General features: G+C 38.3%; 3 protein-coding genes and 1 long non-coding RNA gene across 6 annotated transcripts; 2 read left to right on the top strand and 2 right to left on the bottom strand.

Annotated features, from left to right (window-relative positions):
* Nucleotides 1-3,084: 3,084 nt before the first annotated feature.
* Nucleotides 3,085-5,269, bottom strand: LOC136245290 (uncharacterized). The gene is made up of 5 exons (XM_066036775.1): nt 4,882-5,269; nt 4,257-4,354; nt 3,731-3,929; nt 3,406-3,694; nt 3,085-3,298 (listed from the first exon to the last, which is right to left on the bottom strand). The coding sequence occupies exons 1-5, from the start codon at nt 5,156-5,158 to the stop codon at nt 3,085-3,087; spliced, it is 1,077 nt and encodes a 358-aa protein (XP_065892847.1). The 5' UTR covers nt 5,159-5,269.
* Nucleotides 5,270-5,681: 412 nt separating this feature from the next.
* Nucleotides 5,682-6,685, top strand: LOC136245562 (uncharacterized). Of its 2 annotated transcripts, XR_010695935.1 has the most exons (3): nt 5,698-6,040; nt 6,236-6,375; nt 6,427-6,685. It is a non-coding gene; the product is annotated as an uncharacterized lncRNA (long non-coding RNA). The 2 variants fall into 2 exon arrangements; XR_010695934.1 differs by having other exon boundaries at nt 5,682-6,040; nt 6,236-6,685.
* On the bottom strand, nt 6,541-8,020 carry LOC136245561 (uncharacterized). Of its 2 annotated transcripts, XM_066037078.1 has the most exons (4): nt 7,756-7,998; nt 7,612-7,704; nt 7,493-7,560; nt 6,541-7,124 (listed from the first exon to the last, which is right to left on the bottom strand). In XM_066037078.1, the coding sequence occupies exons 1-4, from the start codon at nt 7,889-7,891 to the stop codon at nt 7,089-7,091; spliced, it is 333 nt and encodes a 110-aa protein (XP_065893150.1). In that variant the 5' UTR covers nt 7,892-7,998; the 3' UTR covers nt 6,541-7,088. The 2 variants fall into 2 exon arrangements, with proteins under 2 accessions (XP_065893150.1, XP_065893149.1); XM_066037077.1 differs by having other exon boundaries at nt 6,541-7,560; nt 7,756-8,020.
* Nucleotides 8,021-8,204: 184 nt separating this feature from the next.
* LOC136245288 (uncharacterized) lies at nt 8,205-9,039 on the top strand. The gene is made up of 2 exons (XM_066036774.1): nt 8,205-8,631; nt 8,681-9,039. The coding sequence occupies exons 1-2, from the start codon at nt 8,205-8,207 to the stop codon at nt 9,037-9,039; spliced, it is 786 nt and encodes a 261-aa protein (XP_065892846.1).
* The last annotated feature ends 14,630 nt before the right edge of the window (nt 9,040-23,669 follow it).

Here is a 23,669-nt window from a genome sequence, read left to right as displayed (position 1 = left end):
GTATAAAGCTATATATACAGCAAGTTAGTACACCTAAAAGTCACTGCTCATCGTACCTCTAAGCACGACCATAGCACTTTAGTTTTAACAGTGTGGTCTGTAACACAACTTGCATGCATACAAGCTAGTCATGTGTCTTGAATGTTTTATAATATAGTATAATATAAACATACACCATTGAGCAATTTTTAGTGCAATGGAGGGGATGAAGCTAGTTGGGTATAAGAAAGAGATGCAACTGAACCAGTTTTAAGGTACACAGAATTTAATACATATTCATGCTCTTTACCCATGCTATTACAGGAATTTTTACAATCCTAAAATTCATTGAACTGTCATCCAGCAATATACAATGCAAGTTTATTACGGAGGTTAATTCTAGATTGGAAAGTAGAGTAGAAAGTACTGACAATCCCATTCATGCATACAGTTCATTACAAACTTTTTGATGATAAAACTGGGCTTACAGCATATTTTAGTAAAAAAAAAATTCATGATGGGTGGGATAAGTCTCCCGAGTCAGATGTAGGTGTAGCTAGGGCAATTTTTTTTCTGTGGAAAGTTTTGTATCCTCACCTTTGAGCATGCACCAGGAAAGATTGCTTTTTTAAGTGTAAAAGTTATTATAAGTGAAAGGTCTAGTCGATCTGTAAGTTTGTTTGGGCTTAGTTTTACCTAACCAATACTGCCTCATCATCGTCAGGGAAAATTGAGGATGTTTTTGGATGATTTTATTTTGTGGCCCATGCCTACTCCTTTGTGGTCCCTACTGTACACTACTATCAGCTGACACAATAATGCATGTAATTTTCAAGGAATGAAACTTTGCGAAATTGTGCAAAATATGATTTTCACATTTTCAAATTTATGAATGTCTAGAAATGAGGTATGTAACAAGCCGAAAGTGGCAACATTCGGCCGGCCAAGAAATTGCCAAAAGTGGCAATTTCTGGCAACCAGAAGTTACCAATTTTGACTACTTTTGAACTGCTCAAAGGGTCACTAGAAAATTGCCAAATTTGGCAATTTTTCGAACAGTTCAAAAGCTGCTAAAAATGGAAACTCAGGTTAAGTCATCACAGTTTCCAAAATTGGCAACTTCTGTTTAGCTTTGAGCAGCCACAATGAATGGCACTCCAAAGCTACCAAATCTGGCAATACTTGTAATCGTGCTTTTATAACTGACGATAAACTAATCGATTGTGGAATTTGGTTTCCAAAACTGGTAGTTATTTGTTGTTGCAAAATTGCCATTTTTGGCAAGCTTTGAGATAGTCAAAATTTGTGCCACTTTTGGCAATTTTAAGCTGGCCATATAATTGCACGCATTTTGCAAGTTCGCTGTACTGTGTTTTCTTTGTTAAATGCTGAGGCGTTTTATACCTTAATCACTAATGCAGCAACTAATTACGTACTTACTGAATTAGTGAATAATCAAACTTGACTGCTACCAAGAGTTCATAATATGAACTCCTTCTGCTACTCAATTCTAAAAACAATTTTATAGTTTTACAACCAACTGTGGAACCACTCTAGGGTGGCTACTATTAAAGATCTGTCATCTTAGAGAGCAAAGTTAAAATCTACAAATTTATAAATAGCTACAGTATAGCTACTACTATTATACGTATAAGATGGTGTGCATCAATAATTATATTAAACTGCTGCGCACGCAAATATGTACAGTAATATATACTGTATATCGTCATTTTTTTCAAAATAACCCTGTGTAACATATTTCAAGTGATTATGAGGTGTCATAGTGTTGAATTTAGTATTGAACTTCTACATACGTAATCAAAGTTAATTAGCAAAGTGATAAATAGTTAGCGACTTGTTACTCTACTAGTATATGATTGTGTAAGATGGTGTCCAAGCAATTTGTAAAAGAAACATCAGCAACTTTTTTTCAAGGAAAGTTTCCGCTTACTGTCACTGTTTTTTATTGAAAGAAACAGCTTTAGATGGAAAACAAAGTTGGAATGCTTCATATATGCAAGTTGCCCCTTGATTCGCTGCATACCAGCATTTGCTTGCTCATTCACTTGTGAATTCAAGCTCTTTGTATCCAATGTATTGTATTGATCCAGACAGTAGCCAGATGGACATCCTACGTGCCCTCTCCAATGAAACCTGTCAACATAAAAAGAAGTGTTTTGAAAAAAGACTGGCTCTCTGTTCAGGCAATACTGATGAAGACCACAGGCATTGTCATAAACAATAATTTTAGGAGGCTTCAAAAAGCGCGTCTTGAATATCTGGAATGGATGCCGCGGTGATTCACATTCTTTTAGGACTTCGAAACCATAGCATATTGCGTGGGGACAGTATATGGTAAAAATTCCAGGAGTAAGCGTTGGATGCTTAGAACTTGTTTTATTACAAACATCACTGCCAGCTGCTATTCTGGACTTGTCAATCTGGTATACAGCGTTTCCATGTAACTGTGGTAACTTGGAAAATAGCTTAAACTATTTGTCCTGCTTGGCTCAGGATAATGGAACTTGTCAGCTTTTGAGACTTTAAATGGAGCTTGTATAGTCACAGATATTTGACCCAGCAAATCAAAAACCTCTTGAGGAATTTCAGAAGAAATATGTTGATGGCAGAGCGACAAGAAAGATGAAATAACAGGAACCTTTTTTGACAGCAAATTCCAATAGTAGCTGTTTTGTGGCATAAATACATCTATTGATCTATTAGCAACTTTCTTCAGCGTATCACATGCCTCTTTACATCCTGCGATTTGTACCATTCCACACGCTGGTGCATTTCTTGCAATTTCAGAAAAAAATCTTCTGTATAGCACAGGTGCTAACTTTTCTTGGTGTTCATCTTCAATTTTGAGTAACAGTTTTTCGAGTGCTATAAAACCATCAGAATGTAGTATTTCAGTGAGCTGCTTAAATTCTACGTCAGTAAGCTTTTGAGGACAAACAATTGGCTTTCTATCTCTTTTGAAACAAGAATATTGCAGTAGTAAATCTCGAGCTTTTTTGGTCTTGATCAAAACTCTGTCAACATGTGAACTTCCTTTAATAGGTGCTAATTTACTTTCATCCAAATCACAATTTTTCATCCAAATCACAATTTTTTATAGGTAGCATAAGATCTTTCTGCATGCCAATCATTGTTCCATCGCATACTATTGTCAGGACAGGGTCCACAGTTTTCACACGCAAAGGACTCATCAATTGGTATATCTAAAAGCCTACTAAAAGCATACCATGCTTTTCTCAAAAAATGTATTGAAGGTGTGGCATCCTCTCCAAAGCATGTATATGTTCTTTGAAGACATCTACGTAATAAATTAAAGGTACGTAGGTAAATAGTAAAAGTATATAGTTTACAAAAGTATAATATTTCTCAAAGTGCAGTCATAGAAGGAACACAGATGCAACGTACCTTTGGTAAGCTATCAGTGGGTTTCTTCCTTCAATCATGAGGTGCAAATAATTAAACAGCATTCCATAGTAAAATAACCTCTTGTTATCTAAATTAAAAAGTAAGCAATCTTGCCCATCAAAGTTGTATCGACATGAACAATCCCCGACAGTTGGCCTGTAGTACACTTTCCTTGTCTTGTCATGCATAGCAAGGTTTTGCTTATAAATCACAACACCAGTACCAGCAATCCAATTATTTGCAATAGGATCATTTTGATTCCATGAATTTCCATGTTTACAATGTTCATCTAAAATAGCATTCAATGTAAGTTACTGAATTGTACCTGAAATGAAGGGTGGAATCAAATGCATTGGGAACATCCAATTTCCTCCTTCATGCTCAGCTACACGACTCTGTAGCACTTTTGAGAGTGGATAAGGTATTTTCTTCCATGACACTGCAGTGGGTACTTCATCTACCATGCCATCATCAGTGTCCTCATCAGGTGTGAACTCAGATCTTTCTCTCCATTCTTCGAACATCTGCAAGGTAATAAAATTTTATCAAAACAATTTACAACCATATAGTACACTGTGTGTGATTTGCAATATCCTTCAATTGATGCAATACCGTTTACTCAGAAAATTTGGCAGTGACTTTAATTTGGCAGTTTGGCAATTTCCGACCAAATTGCCAAATTAAAATAATGCCAAGCCGCATCAATTCAACAAGGTCTTTATACCAAAGCACTGCTTTCTAGAGATCGACAAATTAAAATGACGCCAACAGCTAAAACAAGGCCAAACACCAAATTTTATATTTCCACTTCTACGGTATAATATTATTTGAATTTCCACTACACTGCTCACCTTGAGATGATCGCACTGTGGGTCGGTACATACAATACATTTGTAGGTTGAACTGTTTCTTTTGTGTTTCATTATCAGGCCTGCACTCTGTTCATCTTCTATCATATAAAAAGTTATATATTTATATCACAAGCATGAGATGTGACATCAATGCTATTACACAATACAGAGGGCAAAAGCCGAGGTTGAGTGTAAATAACATTGATATCATATGAGTGCTTGCATATGATATAACTGGATTCTAACCCACCACCTTTGTTCATCAATAATAATAGTGATTATTCTTGCTTTTCAAGTTACAATTATTGTGTTTAGTAACCAGCAAAGCAGATCAGCTACATATGTATAGGTGATTTTAAATGCTTTGCTAGTTTGCAGTCAAAAAACCCAAATAGGTAATAACTAAAAAATGCTATCCTCATCTGAGCACTTCTTATTTAATAGTAATTATCATCAACACATGCACTTCTAATGTTTCTCAGTGCAATAACTGATAGTTATATCCCTGGCATAACTTAGTTATTGCACACTTTGTTTCTTTGATGTAAAGCTTTAGTGGGTCAGAACACAGTATGTGTATGTAAACAATGAGCAAATGTCAGTATAAACTATAAAGTGTGCGTACCTGAAACAACGGCAACACACAGTGGACTTATGCTCAATACCACTATTTGCTGAGCTTCCTTAACACCACTATCTTCTTCATCATTAGCTTGTTCTGAACCTCCCTGATGGCTCTGAAGCTTACAAATGGTCGAACGATGAATGCAGTATTGTGACTCCTCCTTTAAGCAAAATGCGCTGTAGTTTTCCGTGATTATTGGAGAGGTGCACATCAACCCATCGCTTTGTACTTTTGATTCTTGACATGAGCAGGTAAATAAAAACGAGGTCTTTGACATGGAATGAAACTTCAGTTTCTTTATCAAACAGTACTCTGACTTGAGCTGTCCATTTTCAAAGCAATCTGCTATGGCATACCATTGCTTGCTCAGGGGTATAAACCTTTCTGATTGAAGTACAGCTTGGTACTAAACTATATCTTTAGGCAGTGCACAGACCTATGGGAATCAAACTACGTAATATAGTACTTGCCAGTTATGTAAGTACATACCTTTTCTTGATAAACTAATGTAGATGACTGAAGCTTTGGATTTGGTAAAGATTTGACTCCTGAAGTTTTGACTCCTGAAGTTTTCTTGACGTGGAAACTCCTTCCTATCTTCATGGCCCTTCAAATGTGCAGATTTGTGATTCATAGAGATTAAGTATAATGCTACTCAGAAGTGTTGATTGGATTGTAAAACTTGAAAGTGTATGTCATGTGAGGAAAACTGCTTTGAAGTAATTATAGTAAAAAAGTGCATAATTCCTTAAAGTCAATAAAGACTTTTGTAGCATAATTTATTTTGCTTAACCCTTAAACGCGCAAAGGCCATTATAATGGCCCTATTATTTATTACACCGAAAACGCACGAAAGTTTATGCTTACTTTCGCGAAAATAATCGCACGTCTTTACAAGGCTGTATCTCTGAAAATCCTCGACGTATCAACTTGAAACTTGGTACACAGATGGTGGATACCCTGGGGTTTACCCATCGTGACTATCAATTATTTATCATTAATGTTTCTCTATTTATCCGAAGTAATATGCGCATAACTTGGAAATAACCGTCATGGTAGGTGGCTCCGTTGGCGATTCGTCTCAATACTTGGTGTCGAGAAAGAGTTGTACCCCTGATACAAGGTGGTGAAATTCCATTGACATAGCTGCAACTCTCAGGTATTTATGAATTTTAGAAAAAACTTGTGGTATTCACACAATTGTGCGAAGTAACCGCACGTCTTTACACGACTGTATCTGTGAAAATCCTTGATGTATCAGCTTGTAACTTGGTACACAGATGGTGGATAACCTGGGGTTTATTCTATATTATTATTATGTTTTTATCAATAATACTTCTCCATTTATCCACAGCAATACGCGCATCAATTGGAAATAATCATCATGGTAGGCAGCTCCTCTGTCCATTCGCCTCAACACTTGGTGTTTAGAAAGGGTGGTACCCTTGATACAAGGTGGTGAAATTCCATTGACATAGCTATAACTCTCTGGTAGTTGTGAATTGAAAAAAAATTGTCGTATTCTCAATTATTTTTACCCTGTAGGCATGTAACAAAGAACTCCCAACACAATCACTGTGGCATTTCAACGTGCTGCCAAGATGTATTCTGGTGACTGGTCAATCAAATACCAACAGCAATCCATTTTATCATGCACTGTTCATCAAACATAAAGTATTATTATTAGCATTAGAATTTGAAAAACTTTTCAAACATAAAATGTACATGAAATATATACACTAAAGAGCTGGGATCTTTACTCAGTAAAGGGTTTGCCTCATTTAGAAACCACCGATCCAAGTGATTCCAGAGAAAAAAACCACAATCGTGGAAAAACCTGAATTACAAACAGCTCTGTACATAACTAAACAGATAATACTGTCAACACATCTAAACTATATACATCGGCTGAACCTGTAAAAAGTCTAAGACACAGTAAATAGCATACACCCCTTATTTATTTATAGTTTTCCTTGGTGTGGTATATCTTAAAACAATTTTCAAGGCACAAATGAACCATTCCACAATTTACGCAGCCATACTTAGTACGTTTTCTATGTGTCTTCCGGTCAGAACACACTGCACAGTCACCGTCAGTCCCAAGGTTCTCTATGAAATGGCGTTCCTCAAGCCTCGCAGGCGATTGAGGTGGAAGAGCCTGTGATTGACGTCCTCCATGCTGGCGTGAGCTATGTTGACATAAAAGTTTAGTAGCCAGTTGCTCCATAAAGCTTTTGATGGTCCTACGATCATTCACAGGTGTGAAACAGCACTCTAGAGTAGAAGCATTATCGATAGCCAAATCCCTACCCCTACCGGTACCTCTACCCCTACCAGTACCTTTCCTCCTACCTCGACTAGGCACAAGATCCATTGGAGACACAGTTCCCCTACACATTCCTCTACCTCTACCCCTCCCTCTATTTCTACTAAACAAAGGATCAGATGGAGATGGTGAGTAGTCCCTGCCTCTATCACTAGGTGAAAATGGGGCATGTGGAGAAGAAGAACGAGAGGGCAGGAAAGAACTAACAGGAGAGCCATGGTAAGCCACAGGAGAACCACCACAGGGGTATTCAGTTTCCAGGCTACCCATCCCACCGTCACTCACTCCACTATGTAGCCCAGATGGTCCAGGATGGCTTGACTCATCATGACCTTCACAATATCTCACATCAACTATTAGAAGAAGCAGGACTCAAGTTATAAAACATGTGAAAAGCATTATACCTTCATAATCATCGTTTGTTTCTTCCTCGATGTCTTCTTCGTCGTTGCTGAACTCTTCCTCACGATCATTTTCTTCCACATCGCCATAATCATCTATAATGGCAGGCGAAGTGATAGGACCGATTCATCTGTCCGCCATTTTACCGTCTTGTTCCCTGGTAAGCCTATCAAGGACAAAAGAGTCTTCTCCATGGACAAAAGAGTCCTCTTCGTCCGAGTTGTTCCAGTCATCGTCGGTGTCGCTATAGAAAAGTTGATCAACAACAGTATTTTCATCCATATCTCGCTTATCTTTAATCACAGCACAAAGTTCTTGAGCTCGAATTAAAGCCCAGAAACGTGGCTTTCCGTTGCACTAAACCGTTTCACGATCACGTAATCCTAGCGCGCGCACCTCTGTGCCAAATATGGAGGGCCACTTAAATGGCCCTTGCGATTTCAGTGCAATATTTCGTAAATTCGCGTGCGCGTTTAAGGGTTAAAGACTGGTCTAACCTGTTTAAACTTGCTGTTTTGCAAGGATCAGCCGTTTTCAGCTATAAATTTACACTATCACACAACCTATGGCATTTGGCAACTATTGGCGGAAAAGAATGGCTTCTAAAAACAAGATGATTTCGAGGGACTCTAAAAGGAGAATTGATGTTATTACTAAGACGATTGGAGACCTTGAGACGTATGGAATACCAAGCTTGTTTGTTTATGCTACACCTTGGACTGGAGGTCTTTGCGTTGCTGGAGACAAAGGAATGGCTTCCATTGTAAAAGATAACAAACTTCAATTTCTTGAAGTTCTAAAACATCAGCCTCAAGAGGAGTCTCAAGAGGATGTTTCATCTCCAAAGCTGATTCTTCCTGCTTTGCCTCAACCAATTGATGAAATGAATGGAAGGACACTTAGCTCAGTCATTGTAGGAATTGGAAAAGATTTTGGTATTGATTGGAAAGGAGACCAGCCTGAGTGGTGGCCTAATACAGTGCCTTTTAATCATCCTAGAGAGGTTCCAACACAATACAAAGGTCAGTATTATTTATTGTATAATTGTTTGATAGTTCTGTTGTATTGTAGGTGAATGGTCAGAATGCCTAAGAATAGTGCTGAAAGAAATTTACAGGAAGTTTGAAGGAGAAGGAGCTTCCATTTCTGAGTTGAAGAATGCTACAAGTTCAGATGCAGTTAGTAGCTCCAATAGGAAATCGGTAGAGATGCAAAGTCATGGTGAGGAAGAAGCTGAGGAAGAAGCTGAGGAAGAGTGGGAGATAAGACAACAAATAGAGGCCACTATATCTCCTATATCATCAAATAATGAAGAAGAGACTAATGAAGAGGATGAACGTGATGACGAAAGATTAAAAGAATTTACACTATTGGCCAAATGTAGATGTAAAAGGATTATTAAGAAGCGGTCACGATATGGAGAATATTAAACTTCAAATTTCTTATAGCTGTGTACTGTAGAAACTGCTTTTAAGTGCTTTAATCAAATTTGCTTTCAAATCAATTCATTTACAAGATTGCATATGTTATTATAAAGAATTACACCAAGTCCCAGATTAGGTGGTTTTTGAGGACCATTAGCTTCTGCTTAAAGCAACAAAGGCAATGCCAATTTTGGGGAATTATGGAATAATCTCAGTATTGGTGACCTTGGTTGAACTCAGATAACTGCGGTTGAAAAGTTAGCTACGTATAGTAGAACTTCTGTTTTGGAAAACTATTGCATAGCTTAAAAGTGGCAACTACGTATGTAGAATGTCACCAAAAGTGGTAAATTTTGTTTATCACAACTTGTGGTTTTGGACAATTCTGAAATAATTCAAAATTTGCCACTTTTGGCAAACTAAATCCCACAATTAATTTGTTAACTGTCCTGTATAAAAGTGACAGCGTGTTTGTTGCCAGATTTGGTAACTTTAAATCATTGAATTTACCAACTTTGGAAGCTTCCAATTTTGGCAACTTTGCAGTTACACAAAAATGGCAATTATGGACAACTATCCAATTTTGGCAACTTTGCAGTTGCACAAAATTGCCAAAAATGGCAATTATGGACAACTATAAACCTGCCAAAATTGGCTTATTTTTACTTTTGAGCAGCTCAAAAGTAGCTAAAATTGGTAACTTCTGGTTGCCAGAAATTGCCACTTTTGGTAATTTCTGAGCAGTCTAATAATTTCCAAAATTTGCCCTGTAACATACCTGGAAAGCAAGTAATAGCTATTAGGGATGCAACAATATGGGTAAATACCATATTGCATATTGCCTTTAAAAATATTACAATATGTTACCTAATTTTAGAAAACTGTTGATATCAACACAATTTTCAAAATGCATTTTATTTGTTCTTTTGTTTTCTACAGGGACAGAGGAATGAGCTAGCTAAGTTTCAGCTTCATAAATTAAGCAGCGTTGAAAACACAGCACTAGACAGCCGGATGAGCAAATAAATTGATATGTACCGAAGCTATCAAGAAAAGAATCTACAGTCACTTACATAAACCATCATAACTTACTGATACAAAGGCATACAGAATTGAATCTTTGCTCACTGTGTTCACCACGAATTTGTGCATCCACCAAGTTATAGTTTTTGGCCCAGGCATACTTCTGTGTTCGAGAAGGAAGGCAAATTCACTGAAAAACGATAGTCGGTAAATTCTTTCGTCACCGCAACGTAAACAAACGTCTGTAACTTTGAAATCCTTTCATGTATGGAGATGAAACAAAGATTTTCGTACTCCCATAGTTTTTAAATGTGTTTTATTACAAAAGTACTATTGTGCGTATATCGACGGTTTTCCAAAATTCGGTCACATATATTGCTATATTGCAATATTTGGATTAAGGCCTTTGGTGATGTTAAAGTGCTATGCTTGTGTAAAATAATTCATGGACTTAAGCATCATAAGATACAGCAGATAGCATTAGTGTAATGTGGTGTACACCCACCATACTGGCTGGGGTGATTGATCGCCTAGCGTGACGAAGGCTATTAGCCTGAGTTGTCTGGGTGATTAGTCATGCTAGAGTGGGCGTCATTCGACTGCCCACATCGGGCTATCAGCCCGTAATCGTGACACAGTAATGTGTCACGTGACATCCCAGGTGAGTATATATACTTACCTGGGTGAGTATAGATATACTCACCTCAGGTAGGTATATATATATACTCACCTGAGGGTTGGGGTGCATATGCCCTATATGCAACCAGCGGCGCCTTTGAAGTTTCACGTGATCATGGTGTATATATATATAAACTCTAATCTTGGCTATAAAAGCTATGATATAGCTAGGCAATACACAATTATTTCCCATATCTGTTAATATTACTGTAGCCTTGTAATTTTACAAAAATCCGTACCATATCTACATAAAAAAATTTTTTTGAATTATTAAATGGAATTTTCTACTGACTGAGTAACTGACTGGCTGATTCCTTCAGACAAATGTAACTCGACAACGGCTAAGGCTACAGGCTTGATTTTTTCACTGCTCGACGTCGCTTCGGACCGAGAAGTACCTTTTGGCATACCGCAGTACGTACAATGCATTCTTCATGGACTTACCAGTGTCCTTCTTTGTGTTTGTTGACAGCTAAAAGTGTCAATTTGGCAGTAGCAAGTGATGGCTTCCCTTCGTAACGGAAATCATTCGAGTTTTTCACAGTGGTTGTTTTGATTGCAGAGGTACTTTTCGAACAGTTTTTGATTTGTACTGCTTGAACATAGCCGACAAAGAAGCGTAATGGATACTTTACTTTTCAGACAATATTTGGGTTAACTGGGACACGCAGCACCACTTCTTCTTTTGGTATGCATGGATTGCAGAGGCATTTTTTGAACAGTTCTTGATCCGAAATGCTGTGTAATGGGTTGAACATGCTGATAACAAAGTGTAATGAATACTTCACTTTTCACACAATAATTTATATGGCTGGGGCGCGTAGCATCATTTCAGATGCGGTATGTGTGGGTTCACCAGTCATAATGATTATTTACAAGAAAAGTTAACAAACAGGTACACAGAAAAATTTAGAATTTTCAACGAGAGTAGGGACCATAGCACATCAATAAAAAGTACTGAAACAGGCTGGAGTAGTGCATGATATAAATCATAGTAAGACATTAAGAAGTGTTATATCCCTACTGTGCTCAAGATACCATTATGGAAATACACAGTAGGGATTTTACACTTATTGTTTTTCTATGATTTAATATCGTGCAATACTCCAGTTTGTTTCAGTACTTTTTGTCAATGTGCTATGGTCCCTACTCTAGTTAAAAATTCCAAATTTTTCTGTGTACTTGTATATATATAAACTGAAAAGCCATCTCACTGTCTGTAATGCTGCTTACTCACCAAACTTGGTGTGAAACAACACAATCTGTGCTGATAACGAAGCACTCATCATCTGGCTACTCTAAGATTGTTATCACAAGTTCATGTGTGCTTCCGTTTGTTCTCTACAGCGCTTAGAAGGCCAAGGTGTAGAGAAAACTCAAGCAACATTCCTTTGTTAACCACAACACATACTTTTCAAGTGGTAAAATACCTGACTAACGTGTAAGAGGTCATGGATTCGAAGGCATTTTTTTTCTACTCAGTACCTTTTTGTGCACACTTTTTTAAAACACGGCTTTTAACTCACCGTATCTTGACATGCAAAGCACATATCGATGCAGGACTTCAGTGAAATTAAATGCCCATCATCTGGCTACTCAAGTGTTGTAGCAAATCAATATGTGCTTTTGTTTGCTCTTTCAATGAAGGCACTGGTGTAGGGAAGGATACATTTTTGTTAAAACCACACAACTGTGGCGATTTGTGCACCTCCCTTAACCCCTAGGTTTAATCCCCACCTAGGTCATAACTTTTCTTAACCCCTAGGTTTAATCCCCACCTAGGTCATAACTTTTTGGGACCTTTTCGTTTTGTCTGTTCCATGCAAGTCTTCATCTGCAAACTCTTACGCTCAGTTTTTCAGCACTGGCACTTAACTGCCTCACATCATCAGGACTCTTATAGCACTTTTGGGATAGGGCAGGCGAATTGCCAACATATTTGTCCATCTGTGCATTGGTCCAGTGTGTTGTATTTTCTTTTACCAGTATCCAGAATATCTACATATTTGTTTTAAGCACACAGGTGTGCACTGAAAACTATTTGTTCAGATTTACCTCACTTACTACTGTAGTAAATAGGTAGCTTGCATGATTGGACAGATACTACTGTGCATCTGAAAAATGATAATACTGGAACCATGCAGATACTGTAATTTACACCGAGGAACTACGTCCCTGACACAATTGTTTCACTACAATCCTACTTACATGCTTTCACTCTAAAGAATCATACATTAATTTAATGGTCATTACACTGCAGGTGTTTTAAAACTGGGTTTTTGTATGGCAAGATTGTGTTGGCTTTAAATTATGCCCAAGTTCATTTCTCTTTGTGACAGTCAGTAAGGTAAACATCATGTAGAAACTGAAACTGTACCATGTGTATGCCACCTGTAATGTAGGTATACTGTATATATAATTGCCTTAGCTCGCATGCAGTTTAACTAATTAGCCTGCATGCTTATATGCACTGCAGAAGGATCATGTACTATCGACATGCATGCTACTCAGCAAATATAGGACACTAATATTTATACTTGGTTCCCAATATATTAATTATTGTCGCATTAGTTGTCCTGCATGTAAAGCAGCGAAGGTTTTGTTTGTTCTTTACTGCACATTGAAGTCACTGATAGGGAAGACGCACTAGTAATTGAACTACATTCCTGTCAAAACCACAAGCAATCAACTTTAGTGTTTTGCATCATTAATTCCAGCACATATGTGACATCATCATGTACTCTACATAATTACATTGGCAGTGCTGGTGTTTAGTGCTTGGTCCCTCTTCCTGGCACTAAAATGTTTAACATGGAGATGGTCCTGCACGTAGAACAGGTACCAATGCTAGTAATATATAATGTGTCTGTTAGATAGCATGTCAACAGTTACTTGCATTGGAAGTACATGATGCTCAGTGTAGTTTCTACTATGCTACTATAGTGAAATACTTTAAAAGTATCAGCTCACATCATAATTTACTTGTGTTACATGTGTTGAAGCATTGTTAATGTGATAGCTATAAAATGAATTATTATGTATTCCCTAGCCAAGTCGAAACCCATTAGTTATGTGGCATTGTAGGAGTGTTTAATCTTATTAGCTCAAGGTGTTTTTTTCATCATTGTTGTGGCCCAGTTCCCACTCAAAGTTCTCAACAAAAGGAACTATGGTATGACCAGCTAGTTCGTGGCCAGCTAAGTTCATGTAATCTTATTAGCTCAAGGTGGTTTTTTTGTCATTGTTGTGGCCCAGTTCCTGCTCAAACTTCTTGACAACAGAATATTGTGGTTAATTATAAGCATATGACTGGCTCTGATAACTAGAAGCATCAATATGATTAGCATTGTCATTGCCAAGTCCTTGATACTCCTAAATAGTACCACAAAATAGGATCAGCAAATTGGTGTTTGTATCATCAGAGACTGTGAGGTGATCTGCAACATTCCGCATTGTGGTCACAGAAAGTGTGTGCTACAGTGACCAGACCCATGACCATATGATTTATTTGCCACCCCCACACAAACTGTTTGGCACATGAAGCTAAGCCTGTGGTGCCTGCACAAGGTAAAATGATCCACTACAAACACAAATATACCACAAAAATATTATCCCACCTTTTCTGCAGAATTCGGGAAGGCTTTATTCCGTCTCACTGTTCCTGGTGCTCACTGATATGATACAGATGATGTTTCTCAATATCGATTGTGGGTATTAAGTTTCCTAGTTTCAGTGTAGTGAGTGAAGTTGTGTGAAGAATACTCCACTCCTGGATTTTCGCTGTCACTTACAAAACGGCATGTACTATGCTGGGTAAGTGACTGAAGAGCATGTAATTCAGTGAGGCCATTTAAATAGTTTAATACTGTAGTTCAGTATGTGTGCTTGAGTATGTGATTCTATAGTGTAAGCTGTGATAGTCATGTACCATAATATTGTGTGACTGTACATCCTAGGCAAACTAGCTGTGTTGCCTGCCTTAATAAGAATCTATGATTGTAGCAAGTGAAACTAATGGACAGGTTAGTTTCTATGTTTAATGTGAGGTTTAATTCCTGGTAAGTCATAATTTTCCAACAAATGCTTCTAGTATTTGCTAACTAGAGTGCTATTTTACTGTAAAGATTGTGTTTTAAGTGATTTCACGCTGTATTTCAGTGCTTTATGGATCAAGTGCTCTGTGGCTTAGACTTCTGCAACGTCTGACAACTGTGCTAGTTGAACTCTTCCAGCTATCTTGTGCCAAACATATCATGGTTGAAATTCTACACTTTTGATTACATTGACGATGTGCTAATTGCTAGAGCACTAAGTCCATCTGCATCTTGTGCTACAACGCTTTCACCAATACAGCATCCTATTGAATCGAGCTACATTTTTGGGGCACCTCCTCACTTCGTCTGGTGTTTTCATACTACCACAGCAGGTGCAGACAATCAGAAATTTTCTCCAACTCTTCGCAAAGTAAGGGTTTTTAGGCTTAGTGAATTTTTAGCACCGCTTTATTCTGCATTGTGCCACTATTCTCACCCCACTCAACTCGATGCTGAAGTCAAAGCGGCACCCAACAACCGTGAGCTACAGTGGAGCAATACTGCTATACCACTACCTTCCCAGAGATCAACAACGTACTAGCTAATGCCACCCTTCTGGTACACCCCACAACTTGATGCTCCTATCAATGTCATGACGGACACATCAGACAACACCTTTGGAGCAATTCTGCAGCAATGTCTAGGTAGTCAATGGTGCCCATTCTCCTATTCCTCTTGGAAGCTATCACCAACCTAACAGAGCATATTTGATTGCCAAGTCCTTGCTGTCTACTGTGCCATCCAGCATTTCCTTGAAGATTATGAATTTCACATCCTTACCGACCACATGTCCTTAAACCACAGTTTGTAGTCCAAGCCAGACAAACATTCTCCACATCAAATTCATCACCTGGACTTCATCTTGCAATTTACCAGTGACATTCGTCACATCGCTGGGCAAGGAAACCCCATAGCAGATGTTGTCTCGGATGGATCTCGCTGGACTCACCTACTACCAGTAGACTTCCAAGCACTGGCAAAGGTTCAACCAGACATTACGGCACCACAGTCTATGCAGAAACAGACAACTTTCTACACTTTGTTACAGTTTCCATTCCTGTGTGTACAGATCAGCTCCTGTACATCTACTGGTACACCTCGCCCCTTTGTATCAGAGACATTCCAACACACAGTGTTCAACTCTTTATACAACATCTCTTACCCAGGTATCAGAGGTTCTCAGCACATGATCACATCCCATTTCTTTCGGCCCAGAATGAATGCAGACATTTGCAAACAAGCCTGTTCCTGTATTCAGTGTCAACGAGTAACGCCATTAGCCACCTTCAACACACCTGATGTTCGTTCTGACCACATGCACATAGACATAGTTGGCCCTCTTCCAACCTCACAAGGCTGCACTTATCTTCTCACATGTGTTGATAGGTTTACTAGTTGACCTGAAGCCATTCCAATTGCTGACAGCACTGCAGACACAGTCACACAAGTCTTCATCAATGGATGGGTCTCAAGATTTGGCATGAAGACTTGATGACTACCTCACCCAGAAGACTTGATGTCTGGTATAACTGGTGGCTGCAAGTTCTCCAAACTTCAGCTTACCAGCCCATGCTGTGAAGCATAATGGCACCCGTGAAGCATAACACCTCTGCTATTGAGCAATAATGTTTGTAGCTTTACAAAATTGATAATAATTTGTCTAGACGCACCATACAAAATCTTTTAGTTACTACACTATAACTGCTTTACAATGAGTTGATTTTATGTACAGTAATAATTTATGCCATCAAGTGGCTAAAAAAATTGTAACATTTAGAATGTAAAGGCTACACAGCTCCAAAAATATGCTGACCCCCTTAAATGCCATCTCCGTCTTTTCATTGAACAAATCTGCATCATCGTAGCATGTAGGTATCCTTGGAATCAAAACAGGTAGATACAGTTGGCAAATACTGTTGGGAGCCCAAGAAGACAAGGTCAATCTTTTAATGAAATCCTAATGGTGGGACAGAGTCTGCATCAGTACAGAAAGATCAACACTTTACATATGCCTTCGCCAGCTGCAATCAGTGTATGTACATGTGCATAAACAATGGGTGTATAAGTTAATATACACGTTCACCTTCAGGAAGTCAACAAAAAAAAACACATATATGATTGCTCCTCTGAGTGGGCTGCTTTCTTCTGAAAAGGATGTGCTAAATATCCCTTTTAACATTACTTTAAAAATACATGTAGATGTAAAAATTTAATCAACATTACTCAACACGATTAGTGCTAACCTGCAGTCAGTTGTATCTTTGGTTTACAAACACTAGTGGCTTCATTATTTCTGGGTAGTGCTGAACATAATGCATGACACCACTGCAGAAAGACAGCCAAATTTCTTTTTGTGTCATTTTGGACAGTGACATTCATTGGCGTAGCCAACCCTTCAGGGATGGGTGCAAAATGCAAGTCCATCTTTAGTGGACTTTATGTACATTTGGTTTGAAAACTGTTTAAAAGTGTATAAATATGACCGTCTCAGCAAAAACCTGACTTGTTCGCACAAGCATGCGTATTGAGAAAGTCGAAATTTAAAAATAATTCATAAAATTACGCATGCTACAAAAAACTATGTAAGTTTTTATTGGGCCAGTACTCAAAGAAGGAAGATTCAAATGGATTAAAACTATACACCATTAATATTTGCCTGTTCATTGAGAATTCAAAAATCTTTGTTTTGTTTCTCCAGCTCAACCGGTATATGTGTCACGAGCTTTTGTTTAAGATGCGGTAAATGTAAACAATATTGTCATCGTTTCTTTTACCAAACCGCCTTCTTATCCATATGCGCAAGTATCTACAGGGCTAATACTATACCTTGGCTAATGTGCTGATCTATGGTGAACGTTTTAAGCCAAATTGCAACATTGTAGACTAATTCAAACGGAAGTTATGGCTACGAATGTAAGAGCCTGTAGTTTATTTTCAGTATAGTCACTGTACAATCAATTACCTTGCTCTTCCTACTGTCTATCGCTATAATACCAAAACTACATGCCACAGAAGCTGAAACTTTGGTGGTCCATTCCTTAGACACTGCTGATATTGTTGAGTGAATAAATTTTTTTTTAAATGTGTGAACAAGTCGGGTTTTTGCTGAAAGGGTCACAAATGTATATAGCTAGCTAAGCTGCTGCCAGCCCTTCAGGGATGGGTGGGCACACTTTACCTAGCACAAAATGCGAGTCCATCTTTAGTGGACTCTACGTACATTTGGTTTGAAAACTATTTCAAAAGTACATAAATGTATCTAGCTAGCTAATACAGTAGGACCTTGTTTATCCGGACCCCAAACATCCGGACACTTGGTTAACCGAACAGGTTTGAAGTACTGCACATGACTAGTAATTGAAGGCAGTTATTGGCTTGCCAGCTGGAGGGCAGCCATTCAAAGACATTGGCTTGTAATTAGATGGATTGATGATGGTTTGGTGGTAATCACTGGTTAATTTGTTGATATCTTGGTGGTGACCACAGACCAAACCCTAGCAGACAGTGGGGTAACGTACTTGTATTGATGTGCTAAGTGCTATTATTGCAGTGTTGACCACTAGTAGCATTGAGTACCATCATTTAACAGGTATGTAGTGAATATGTGACTGCATTTATACATGCACTAATGGATGATTCAAAGTTACAGATTATCCAAAGTTGTGAACAGGGCTTGGCCCCAGTGGGCTCGGGTAAACAAGGTCCCACTGTAACATGCCGTGATGCTGTTCCTGCAGCTTATTTCACTACTCAGTCTCATGCTACTGTATGAATGATATAGAAGCTAGAAATGAAAACCAGAGGCATAGCTAAGGGGGAAATTTGCCCTATATTTTTTGTTTCGTTTTTGCTAACTTCTTCCACAAGCTTACCAGTAAATGACATGCATCCCAAATTATCTTACTTTAATGCATCTTGATATGATAGGTTTAAGTGGCAGGAGTATTCCATAGAATGTGATGCATGCTTTGTTATCCATGCCACATATTTGGATCAACTACCAGTTTTAGTGTATCTAGACCAGAAGCTAGTTTCATTGTTACCGGGCTCAGGAACTGGAAGAATGCTACTGGTAAGAATGGTGTACTTAGCCTGCATGCCAATAGCATTTCTCACAAAAGCTCAGAAGTAGCATGGCAGCAATATAAACTGAACTTTGAGCAAGGAATAAGTATTCCAGAATGGTCTAATTCAAATAGGTCAACCAAAATCAACCAAAATTGACACTACCTTGCATCAATCATGGAAGCATTATTGTATTGTGCCCAACAAGAAATAGCACTTTGTGGTAATAGAGAGGGTTGTGATTCCCTCAACAGAAGCAAGTTTATGGAGCTGCTTAACCTGATTGGAAAATATGATCCAATAGTTCACTAACAGTTGGAATGTGGCCCTAGGAATGCTACATATACATCCCCTGACATGCAGGGCAGTTTATGGCAAGCACAATAACATCAAAAATTTGTACAAGTGTTGAAAGAGCTGGCATATATTCAGTATTAGCAGATGAAACTAAAGTAAAGCAGTTGTCTATTGTTATACAGTATGTAGACATAAATACAGCTAAAATATATGAACTGATGCTGAAGCATTGTCCTCATTGATATTTAAAGTCTTGGATGATAATGAGTTATACACCAGTGGTTTGTTTTGCAGGGGTATGATGGTGCTTTGCAGGGTTATTATGATAGTGCTTCTGTCATGAGTGGACACTGCTCAGGTGTTTAGCAAAGAATTAGAGCAGTTGCATCCATGGCTGTGTACGTACACTGCTATACTCACTGCCTCATCCTTGTTCTAGTAGACAGCACAAAGTCCATACCTAAGGCAGCAGAATTTTTTGGATTACTAGAAATTTTGTATGTCTTCATGGGAACTTTCACCAGATGAAGTGATTGACAAGTTTGTTGCAGAAGATAAAAACACAGGGATACTTCTTGTATAACTGCATGGTTAACAGCTTTGATGGTTACCCAGCTTGAGCTTTTTCGTCAGAAGTATTTTTTTGTAAACTATGTAGCTAATATTAAATTGTTTTATGTAGCTAGGTAAACTTGTAAACAATTGTGACTATAATAAGTAATGTTGATACAGTAATACAGGTGTACACATTGTACCCACACACTACACTATATTTTTTATCATCACTTCAACACAATCTAAAACTATCAAACCATGTTAACTCGATGTAGTTTCAGTAACATTGGCTAGCCAATTATTAGGCTTTCAACATCCAGCAGTTGAAGAAGTAGAACTGTCAGGCAATGCTAGTAGACACCAAACGAAAATATTAGACACACTTCTATATTTGCCCTAGACTACTCACGTGATTGTCACCTCACAAGAGTGGTAACTCAGAAGTGACCAAAAGTTCAGTGTTTAGTGATATGCAATGATGCTACAAACTTACTGATAAAGAGTTAAATGTACCAACTTTATTTTCTCGAGTTGATCATACTGGATCTTCGTATATACGGTGCAGTGGCATGCCTTTTTTACTTTGTCAGTCAGTCAGTCAGGCAGATCTGTTACAACCTTACAAGTAGTGCTAGCAAGAGAGATTATGTCTGATTTTATTTGATTTATATATTTAACCTCCAAGCAATTGGCTACAGCCGTTCTTCATTACCCTTTCTTTCTTCCCGGCCTTGTCTCAGCAGTGTAGAGCTGGAATTTCATATGCATGTAACTGATGCAAGACATGGCATTTGAATTTCGCCGGCTGAAGCGAGTGAACTTGTTACATTATCCCAGTGTGCCTGATAGGACTGGCACAGCCACTCAGGTTGTAGCAAACGTAAGTAACTGTGATACTTTGCATTTGTACTAAAATATTCACAATATACTGTATTGCCTCAAATTATGGCCCAGGCAATTATTTCTTTAAAGCACCTATTGGTCATTCAAAAGTAGCAATAAATCTGATTTTTATTGCTATAAAATGTTTCTGTTGACACAACAAAGGTTTCAGTTAATATTAAATGATGTCTATTAAAGCTATGAATACTACAAACTGGTATTCATGGTGGTCACACAGTTATCAACCCCGGCGACTAAACGAGACCAGACGTTTATACATGACCGGCCATAATTCGAGGCCATATGGTAGTTCTAATGGATTGTGGATGAATCTGTTGCAGTACAGTTGTGGCATATGCGATGATGCTCGACAAATAACCCTTTAGGGACCAGCATCGTACATGTACGTCATAATATTGACTCATGCGAAAGCCTGCCGTCGTACAACTTTCTCCAAGCTGCTAGATCGTATTCTTCACCTCGAAGGGCTCTAAATCGAATATATATTATTAGATGCGCTTATTGGTAACCAAGCTCAGTAGTTAAGACTAAAAAAGGGCAATGGTGGGGATGATTTTGAATACTTGAGTGGGGCAGTCGTTCTTTCACGGATGTCTGATTCTAGTGAAGAAATGGACAATACTGATGATTCTTTGGAAGTTGTCTATACTGGAATGGATGCAGGTGAGTTAGAAGAGGTGAGTTCTTGTGATAATTTGTCTGATAGCAATGTAAGTAATCTGTCTGGGAGGGGAAACAAAAGCGTGATCGATCCTTCTTTCTCAGGGACTTCTAGAGATTCTGTAGGTGTTTCTCGCCATCATGTTCGCTTAACCTGGGTTGAAAACGAACAGGGTAGCAGTGGGGAGAGTGAGGAAACTGAGTCTTGTGTATCTGATGGCGATGAGAGCGAAAGTGAAGAGAATAGCACAAGTGGGAAAACACCTAAGCATGCCAAAACTTCACAAAAGTATGCTCAAACGTAATGGAGAAATTCTTCAAATTTTTCACCACTTTCTGAAGAATTTTGATGATAGCAATTCAGGTATTCAAGCTGTTCTTTGATCTGAAGCTGGTAGGTGAAATTTGTAAAGAAATCAATAGCTATGCCAACCAGCTTTTTAGCTAGTGCCTCAGTAAAGACGAAAACACTACAAGACTGGGTAAGGACAACTCGTGATGAAATGTATACGTTTCTTGGATTGGTTATTTTGATGGGTGTAATCATTAAAAAAATCATTCAAGGAATATTGGTCAACTAATCCAATCATTCATATGTCAATTTTCAGTGCGATTTCTATTTGGAAACGTTTTCTTCAGATCAAACGTTGTCTTCATTTCTCAAGTGACACTGTAAGTGTTCATTTCTCAAGTGACACTGGAGGTGCTTCAGCAGACAGACTGATAGATTGAGAAAAATTAGGCCTGTAGTTAGTTTTTTTAACAAAACGGTTCTCTGAAGTGTTTGTGCCATTGCGTAACCTTTGTATAGATTAGAGTCTTCTTTATGGAAAGCAAGACTCTTGTTCAAGCAATTATACCAAAAAACTTGACCATTTTGGAATAAAACTATTTGTCCTGTGTGATTATAAAACCCGCTACATCCTCGATTTTATTGTTTACACTGGTGATAGGAGCAACATTACCTTCGAGAGGGAGTTTGGCTATACTGGATCTGTAGTTAGGACTTTACTATCACCATATTTAGTTAAGGGTCATGATGTCACACCCATCAGCCTTCAGCCACCACCATGTGTCCGTGTTTGTTTTGGCAGCTTCATCAAGAACTGCTTTTTAAATGATCAAGTCACTTACAATATTAATTAATTAGTAAAACATACTTGGATTTGAGAAATAAGATGTATATTGCTGGATGCAATATCACGGTGAAATATCCTGTCTAGAAGGGTGGGAATGTTAACCAAGGCCTATAATGATAGCAATAACTCACACTGCTCTCATACTGCTGTGTAACGGGTTGAACATAGCCGACAACAAAGCATAATGGTTACTTCACTTTTCAGACGATAACTGATATAATTGGGGCGTGCGGCACCATTTTGTTCTTTTGGTATGCATGGATTGCAGAGGTGCTTTTCGAACTTCATGATTCAAAATGCTGCGTAACAGGTTGAACATAGCTGACCAACGAAGCGTAATGGATACTTCACTTTTCAGACAATAATTGATATAACTGGGATGCACGGCACTATTTCTTTCTTTTGGTATGCGTGTATTGCAGAGGTGCTTTTCGAACAGTTCTTGATTCGAAATGCTGCGTAACAGGTTGAACATAACTGACAACGAAGCGTAATGAATACTACTACCACTACCACTACTACCATTACCTAAACTTGAGTGCAAAGCGCCTATATAAAAATTTTCTGAAGGTTGTACAAGCAGTCATTGACAACCATCACTGCAGAGAGGATTTTGAAATCATCGCATCTCTTATCATTATAAAACAACTACAGGTGCAAGACCACCTTAATCAACGGCGGTTTAAAAGAGGTACACATACATCTACATGTTTATACACCCTGCTACCTTGTCTCGATAATAGCAAGATCTTAGAAAGGCAGCTATACATATTACTCACTTATCGCATGTGTATCTGTAAAATATCAGATGTTAAGATCATGCTCATTGTGATCCCACAGGTACATACGATTGTTTGATGGCAGTACACGCTCACCAAAGACGAACGGTCCACAGGTGTATCATTTTATCAGACTCCAAGAACCACAAAAATAAGTACTGCTTATGACTCTCAGGGGATTTTTTTGTACTCACCCACTTTACAATTATTATGTGCACAAAGAAGTGCACCTTATCTTAGGCATAATGTGGGTGAAGATGATTGCCTCGATGATTGCTAAAGAGCTTGTGTGAATCTTTGCGAACTAATCCTCGGATCTTAGATTACTAAAGAGGAGGAATCTTGTTACCCATAACCGGCGAAGATAACTTGTCTTTGGTATTTCAAGTGAGTCCCCCGTTTGTGTAGTGAAGAGTGTTTGTGTGTGCGTGTGCGTGCGTACA

The sequence above is a fragment of the Dysidea avara genome, chromosome 15 (genome assembly GCF_963678975.1).
Source record: "Dysidea avara chromosome 15, odDysAvar1.4, whole genome shotgun sequence".
Taxonomy (NCBI): Eukaryota; Metazoa; Porifera; class Demospongiae; order Dictyoceratida; family Dysideidae; genus Dysidea; species Dysidea avara.
Note: the sequence above shows the minus strand (reverse complement) of the source record. Positions and strands in the feature narration are given on the sequence as shown.

What these genes read in the sequence shown, in the direction of transcription:
- LOC136245288 (XM_066036774.1), top strand. Translation starts at nt 8,205, where the DNA reads ATGGCTTCTAAAAACAAGATGATTTCGAGGGACTCTAAAAGGAGAATT. An exon ending in GGTTCCAACACAATACAAAG is followed by an intron (nt 8,632 to 8,680) that starts GTCAGTATTATT and finishes GTTGTATTGTAG; the next exon opens with GTGAATGGTCAGAATGCCTA.
- LOC136245561 (XM_066037077.1), bottom strand. Translation starts at nt 7,891, where the DNA reads ATGGATGAAAATACTGTTGTTGATCAACTTTTCTATAGCGACACCGAC. An exon ending in GCTTACCAGGGAACAAGACG is followed by an intron (nt 7,705 to 7,755) that starts GTAAAATGGCGG and finishes CTGCCATTATAG; the next exon opens with ATGATTATGGCGATGTGGAA. An exon ending in AACAAACGATGATTATGAAG is followed by an intron (nt 7,561 to 7,611) that starts GTATAATGCTTT and finishes TTCTTCTAATAG; the next exon opens with TTGATGTGAGATATTGTGAA.
- LOC136245290 (XM_066036775.1), bottom strand. Translation starts at nt 5,158, where the DNA reads ATGTCAAAGACCTCGTTTTTATTTACCTGCTCATGTCAAGAATCAAAA. An exon ending in GTGTGTTGCCGTTGTTTCAG is followed by an intron (nt 4,355 to 4,881) that starts GTACGCACACTT and finishes TTTATATGATAG; the next exon opens with AAGATGAACAGAGTGCAGGC. An exon ending in GATTCCACCCTTCATTTCAG is followed by an intron (nt 3,695 to 3,730) that starts GTACAATTCAGT and finishes ATGCTATTTTAG; the next exon opens with ATGAACATTGTAAACATGGA.